The sequence below is a fragment of the Theropithecus gelada genome, chromosome 7b, assembly GCF_003255815.1.
Source record: "Theropithecus gelada isolate Dixy chromosome 7b, Tgel_1.0, whole genome shotgun sequence".
In the NCBI taxonomy this organism is placed as follows: Eukaryota; Metazoa; Chordata; class Mammalia; order Primates; family Cercopithecidae; genus Theropithecus; species Theropithecus gelada.
Window position 1 is genome coordinate 14,346,389 of NC_037675.1, and position 7,721 is coordinate 14,354,109.

The 7,721-nt window shown below is 33.3% G+C and overlaps 1 protein-coding gene across 1 annotated transcript; it reads left to right on the forward strand.

The window, feature by feature from the left end:
* The first annotated feature begins 6,541 nt into the window (after nucleotides 1-6,541).
* LOC112628918 (40S ribosomal protein S27-like) lies at nucleotides 6,542-6,895 on the forward strand. Its single transcript, XM_025392248.1, has one exon. The coding sequence runs from the start codon at nucleotides 6,576-6,578 to the stop codon at nucleotides 6,828-6,830; it is 255 nt and encodes an 84-aa protein (XP_025248033.1). The 5' UTR covers nucleotides 6,542-6,575; the 3' UTR covers nucleotides 6,831-6,895.
* Nucleotides 6,896-7,721: the final 826 nt, after the last annotated feature.

Sequence of the window (7,721 nt, forward strand, 5' to 3'; positions counted from 1 at the left end):
TTTGAACTTTGAAAATGGGAAGAATGGTACTATTTAGAAGTCCAGAGGTAGGTCTAATTTAATAAAAGTCAAAGTAAGGTAAGATATTGTAGTCAGCTCAGAAACTACAGGGTTAGTCAACATGGAAAAATGTATGTCATGCTTTACAAATTCTTTCAAAAGACCCATAAATTCAGCATTAAGATAAACCAAATATACAATATTGGATACAGAATGCAGAATCTGGTAACAAATATCAAAGCTAGGATGTTTTAAAATCACCACACAAATCATGACAGTCTCTGAATCATAGATGTGGAAATAAGACATTGACTCAGAAATCAATTACAGAAGATATTAAAAAATATTTTGGGGAATTAGGGCAATGACAGAAAACAAGACCAAAAAAAGTGCAAGCCAATGACAAATACCATATAAAATCTTATCAAGAATGACAAACAATAATAAAAATTAAGAAAACAGGATCCCAATAAGGTTTCCTAATTTAATGTATGCATATTATACCTGAATTTAATATTTCTTGTTATTCATTTGCTGCTTAAATGTAAATTAATTTATTAATTGATTTATAGGCCAAAATAAAGGCACAGATTGCTTTAATATATACAAAACAGATGCTCTGAATATCCCTATATGCAGATTTCATGTATACATGGTAAAGCTTGAGTTGCAAATACCCACTTAAGAATGCCTGTTCATAATTTAGGGAATAAGTCCCACTTAAAACCATAATTCTGCCTCATGAAATAAACAGGGAGGTAGTCAACACTGGACATTGTGAGAAAACTGCCAAGATTTAATAAGTGTTAATTCATCATGCTGCTGTTTTAGCAAATTTACCAGTAGGGTATAACCCTGGGAGAAGTGTGTGGGGAAGCCATATCTCAAACTGATAAATTGGTTCTGTTCCTTTTTTCCCTCTCAGTGGACCTCAGGGAAGTCTGGTGACATCTTGACACCAGATCCCCCAACAATCACCTCCACTAAAACTTAAAAATCCCTGCTGAAACCACCCAGTCCTGCCAAATTAGTGCCTTAGGTGGTCCCACTATACTTTTTAGATGCCTTAGAATTTTCTTTACGCTGATAACTGAAGAATAATGAAGGACAACTCCTTGTTTCAAATGGGGTCACCAGGATGATCAAGTGGCTGTGATTTCTCTCATTTCTTAACCCTTCTCCCAAGGTAGCTTATTCATTGCATGCGAGAACCCATCTTTGGCTATCCTTGGCACATGAAGGACCTACTAGAGGAGGGAGTTAAGGGGAGGGTGGGGAAGCCAAAAGCCCTTTCCCTAAGAGAATCCATAAACACAGAATAGAAATAGTTGAAGTGGTCCTGAAATGAATATGGCGTAGATGAGATAAACTGACAAGAAGAAGATGCTGGCAGGTTGGATCACAGGGTTCAGGAAGATATGAATTATTTCGAGAGGTGAAAGTGAGTCAAATATGGATGAATGACTACCTCAGGAGGACAGAGAAAGAAGAATCTTGGAATTAAAGGCTACAAACATGATCTTCAGAACAAATTTAAAATAAAGTTGATTCCTTTACGAATACTATTTCTCTCTCTTTCTTTCTTTCTTTCTTTCTTTCTTTCTTTCTTTCTTTCTTTCTTTCTTTCTTTCTTTCTTTCTTTCTTTCTTTTTTAACTTATTTTAGAATTAGCAGTTTTGAAACAGAAAATGAGGTTCAACTTTAGATCTCACACCTTATACTCTCAGAGCTCCTCTCCATGCAAAGGTCCAGGGGCATGTGTAGAATATCGTCTTTGCATTCTGGCCATAGTCACTGGGGTGCAGATAACCAATTGGCTGAATCTAGACAAATAAAATTTTTGTCTTAGAAGTATGGAAATAGGACACAGAGCTGCTGGTAAGTTTCTGTTAATGAATTGGATTGGGAAGTGATGTAAAACAGATGCATGGCAGTAATGATTACCCATTTGCTTGTCTAAGCTGAGAAACTATGCTACAAAAAAGGATGAGGAAAATGAAGCAGTTGGGAAGGAAACAATGGTGAAACTTCTGAGACTCACATAAACAGTATGTTTATCTTGGTTTCTGGCTTTCCAATCCCCAGTTCCATGGAAATAAAATATGGTTTTACATCTAACCCTAGATGTTATGAGATCCAAAAAATGATCTCTTTTACTTTGTATATATTTGTTTAAATGGTCTTTCTTCCTTATAACCAAACAATTCCCAAAATATGGATGTTAGAGAATTTTAAAAGTTGCAGCATACGTTTATTAAGCATGAGGTATTTCAGTACAAAATTTATATCCACTATACAATATTTCAAATTTGTTTTGGGGTTAAACAGCTTGTTTTGAGATGTGCTCACCACCAGTTATGCCACCCTCTAAAATAGTTAAGCAGGAGCCAAATCATGAAGAATATTAAATGTCATTCTTTAGAATATTTGAAAACCATTTGTAGGAGAGAATTATTTAAAACAAATCTTTTCTCTCTTGGGCATAAACATTTTCCTGCAATTAATTTCTAAGTCCATATTTTCCATACGAATTTCAGAAAAGAAATAGCCCCAAATACATCCATTTCCAAAAATGGGAACAATTACATTATTAATACTTTTTTTAAAAAGGTACTGACTTTCCCAAAGGCCAGTTCAGATGCTTAGGGTGATACAAGACTCTTTTATCTAACAGCCTCAAAACTGGACATGATTCATGTTTGAGTAAAGAAATATAAAATTATTAAAGCAATTAATTAAAGGCTGTCGGAATCAGAAGGTCGAAGTAAGTATAAATTTCTAATTAGTAAAGAAAGTTCCTTCTTTTGAAAGGGAAATACTAAAGGCAGTAGAGTTATCTCATAATCAGTAGATACTAGCGTTGGATAAATATTAGTGTCTAGACTTCTGGTTACAGTGCACTAGTCAATTTGCTCCAAATTTCTTGCTGAAGACAACTAGAAAAGTTGGGTAAAATATAAAAATCTATTCGTTGGTAAAAACAATAGATACACAGAAAAATCTTTTTAAAAACTAAATATATGAGAAAGCAAAGACAGATTTCCTTTTAAGAAACAACAATAAGATACACATCTAACTTATCAATAGAAACATAGGAGGCAAAAGGACAGTGGAATGTATTTTTGAAACATTAAAAAGAAGTAACTTCCAACTTAGAATTTTATATCCCCTAAAAACTGTCCTTTCAAAATAAAAGAGAAGTGTAGCAATTTTTAGAAAAATATTAAGAGGGTTTACTATCAGCATGCTTGCACAAAAGGGGGTGTTAAAAGGTGTGTTTGTACAGAAGAAAACTAATATAAAATGAAAGATCAGAGATCCAGAAAACAATGAGAAGCACAGATAGATAAATATTAATATCAACTGTAAGAAAAATGATAATAATGTCATTGTTTGTATATTTCCAATTAAAATAAATTTCAAGAAATCATACTAATACGATTTTTTTTTTACAGTCCAAGGCTCACTCTGTAACCCAGGCTGGAGTACAGCACACAATCATGGCTCAGTACAGCACACAATCATGGCTCAAACTGCTGGACTCAAGTGGTCCTCACACCTTAGCCTCCCATGTAGATAGTACTACAAGCTTGCACTACTATACCCAGCTAATTAACAAAAAAATTGTAGAGATGGGGTTCTCACTATGTTGCCTAGGATAGTCTTGATCCTCTTGCCTTGGCCTCCCAAAGCACTGAGATTATAGGCTTAACTATCTTGCTTTGACCAAAAAGAGAGTCAGAGTACCAACTAGTACATCTTTGCTAATCTAAAAAACACATGCTCTGATCTCTAGGCTAACCACTAATAAAATAGTGAAAGGAAAAATCACTTTCAACATGATAGAGGAGAAATTAGAGTCCAAAAATATTTTATAAGATGAAATATATACAGGGAGAAAAAGAAAGATACATCATCAGGAAAAAATTAAACACATTTAGCAAAGTGATATGTTTAAGTAAAATTATATCAGCAGTTATATAAAATATAAATGCACAAGGTGCTCCAAATTTAAAAAGAAACTGTTTCTCTCAGTATTAAAAAATCTCAACTAAATGCTATAAGTAACATATCTATATTCTATCAAATATTAATAAGTTGAACATAAGAATGGACAAAGATATACCATGAAAATACTAACCAAAAAGTGGAAAAAAATACTCGTTTACCTATGTTAATAGAAGGCATTCCACTTTAAAGCAAGAAAATTCAAGCAGCATAATGATAACAATAGGTTCAATTTATCAAGAATTCAAACTAGAACACATCTAATAACGAAGCCTAAAAATATATAGAAAAGATGTGAACAAAATTTGAAAAATAAAAAGATAAATCCACAATTCTAGTGGAAGATTTTAAAATACAACTGTCATTAACTAAAATCAACCAAAACCAAAAAACAATAAGTGAACTAAAAATTATTATGGATGCAAAAATTTTTAATAACAAGATCCACAAAACTGACCTCATGGAATTTTGTAGAGCCAATTCTGTGCAACCAATACCTTCAGAATACATATTTTTGAGTACATATGAAATATTTCTAAAAACCATGAGAATGATCAACACAAATTTCAAATAATTAAAATCATGCAAAGAATATAATCTGACTGCAATACAATTTTTCTAGAAACCGGTAAGAAAAAGAGAACTAGAAAACATATTTGGGAAATTTAAAATAACTATTTGTAACTAACCCACAGGTCAGAGAAGAAATAACATATAAATTAGAAAATATTTTCAATTGAAAGAAAAATTTTAAATATTGTTTATTGAACATGCAATGAAAGCTACTACCTAGTGTGATAGCTATAACCCAGAACACATATATCAGAAAAGAAAGAAGCTGGAATTCAATCATCTCAAAAACTTAGGGGAAAAAAAGCTGGCAAATTAAGCCCAAAGAAAGAAAAAGGATGAGAATAATGTACAAAAATTATTAAGTTAGGTAAAACTAATATAAAATGGAGAAGACCAACAAAAAAGCCAAAGTATGTTATCTGGATCCCCCCCAAAAAAAAAAGAAAAAAGAAAAAAGAAATTGAAAGACTTAGAATAAGGCCAATGAAAATGAAAGAGAGAAGTGAGAGTGTGTAAAAATGATCAGTGTCAGAAAGGAAAAGAAAGACATTATTACAGATGTTTTACACTTTTAAAAGAACACAGGAAATATTGTGAACATTCGTTCTAAAAATCTCTAAACTTTAAATTAAGCAAATAATTTTTTAAATAACCAAATGGACACAAGAAGAAATGAAAACAACCTAATCCATAAATAAATGACATCTCACAAAAAAGAAAAGGAAAGATGAAGGGTGGGTAGGAGAGGGGACGGCAGTAGGAGAGGGGAGCGCATTTATTAATGCGAAGATCCAGATAGTTTTATTGTTGAACTGATTTTAGGGAAGAAATTATGCCAATTCTACTTATGCTGTTACACAGAAGAGTGAAAGAGAAACTTATTCTCCAACTTATTTTCTTGAAGACAGCATAAGCCTTGTTACCAAAATTTGATTAAAAGAACATAAAATTACAGTACCTAAATGTAAAAATTTTAGAAAACTAAATATAGCAAAATAGGAACATGATGGTCCACAGTAACTAATTTGGGTTTAATTTAGTTATTCAAAGTAGCTTTAATATTTTAAAAAAATCATTGTGTTCCAGGAACAGAAAACCAAATCCTGCATGTTCTCACTCATATTTGGTAGCTGAACAATGAAAACACATGGACACAGAGAGGGGAACATCACATACCGGGGCTTGTTGGGAGTTAGGGAGAAAGGAGAGGGAGAGCATTAGGACAAATACCTAATGCATACGGGGCTTAAAACCTAGATGACAACAAACCAAATGTATACCCATGTAACAAACCTGCACATTCAGCACTTGTATCCCAGAACTTGAAATAAAATTTAAAAAAAAAATCATTGTGTTCACAACATTAATCAAATAAAAGAGAAAAATTGTAGGCATATTCCATCAGATGCAGAAACAACATCTAGAAATTACTGAAATATGTATCAATAGTAAAATAGGTAAAAATCATTGTGGTTTATTAATACATTGAAATATTACTCATCAACACAAAATAAACTAATTGGAGTTACACATACACAAGGGATAAGTCAAACAAAGATAATTCTGATCGAAAGATGCTAGATACCAAAAAAAAATGCTATTTATTTCCATTTATAAATAATGAAAAAAATAATTAAGCCACAGTATTTAGGATACTTGCTCAGATGGTAAAGCTTTAAAGACAAGCAAAACTATGATTATATAAGCATCAAGATAATAATTGCTCTTGGAAAAAGCAACAGGAATAGAAATTCACAAGGGACAGCTTCTGGGATGTTGACCATGTTCTATTTCTGGACATGGGTGGTAACTTTTTAGTTGTTCATTTTTTGATAGCCATAGAGCTGCATACCTATGTTTGGTAGAATTTTCTGCACAATTTTCACCTATATTTTATTTTTAAAAGTCTTTGCCAATTATATTCCCCTCACAAAACAAAGATAAAGATTATAGTATCAGCTTTTCCGGCGGTGACGACCTACCCACACGAGAACATGCCTCTCGCAAAGGATCTCCTTCATCCCTCCCCAGAAGAGGAGAAGAGGAAACACAAGAAGAAACGCCTGGTGCAGAGCCCCAATTCCTACTTCATGGATGTGAAATGCACAGGATGCTATAAAATCACCACGGTCTTTAGCCATGCACAAACGGTAGTTTTGTGTGTTGGCTGCTCCACTGTCCTCTGCCAGCCTACAGGAGGAAAAGCAAGGCTTCCAGAAGGATGTTCCTTTAGGAGGAAGCAGCACTAAAGGCACCCTGAATCAAGATGAGTGGGAAACCATCTCCATAAACACATTTTGGATTAAAAAAAAAAGATTATAGTATCAAATGTGCATGTCGCAAATGTGAAAAATTGACATTTAAAACATTCTAGTAATTCATGTTCACAAATGCAAAACAGCACTTTCTGATCATCCTTTATTATTTGTTTACATCTCAAGTGAGTGCTAAATCACTTTAGAGATGTGTAAAAAGTAAAACCTATATCCAATAGGAAGCCAAATTCTTATTTAAGATCTTATTGTTATTCTGGACATTTGATAGTTTAGGAAATAATTACCTCAGTCATTGAAAACGTACCAAAAAATTTTGCTCGCACTACAACTTTGAGAACCTATGCTGGAAGCATGGAACAGATAAAGACATAGCAGATAATCTACAGTTACATTATACTTGGGTGTACTAATTTAATTGTTAAAACAACAAAAAGAAAATCATACGCAATCCACACCACTCAATCTATTTGGATGTGCAAATACTTGGTGAAGCACTCCATTCATGAGTTACATTGTCACTTTAGATCTATCAAAACTAACATGCTTTTTGAAGGTGGAACATGTGCATTAGTTTTCTTTCCTGTTTATTTATTTATTTATTTATTTATTTATTTATTTTTAAAATTTATTTATTTTCAGACAGTCTCGTTCTATCACCCACGCTGGAGTGCAGTGGTGCAATCTCAGCTCACTGTAGCCTCCACCTCCTGGGTTCAAGTGATTCTCCTGCCTCAGTCTCCTAAGTAACTGGGATTACAGGCATGTGCCACCATGCCCGGCTAATTTTTGTATTTTTAGTAGAGATGGGGTTTCACCATGTCGGCCAGGCTGGTCCCAAACTCCTGACCTCAAGTGACTGCCTGC

What these genes read in the sequence shown, in the direction of transcription:
- LOC112628918 (XM_025392248.1), top strand. Translation starts at nt 6,576, where the DNA reads ATGCCTCTCGCAAAGGATCTCCTTCATCCCTCCCCAGAAGAGGAGAAG.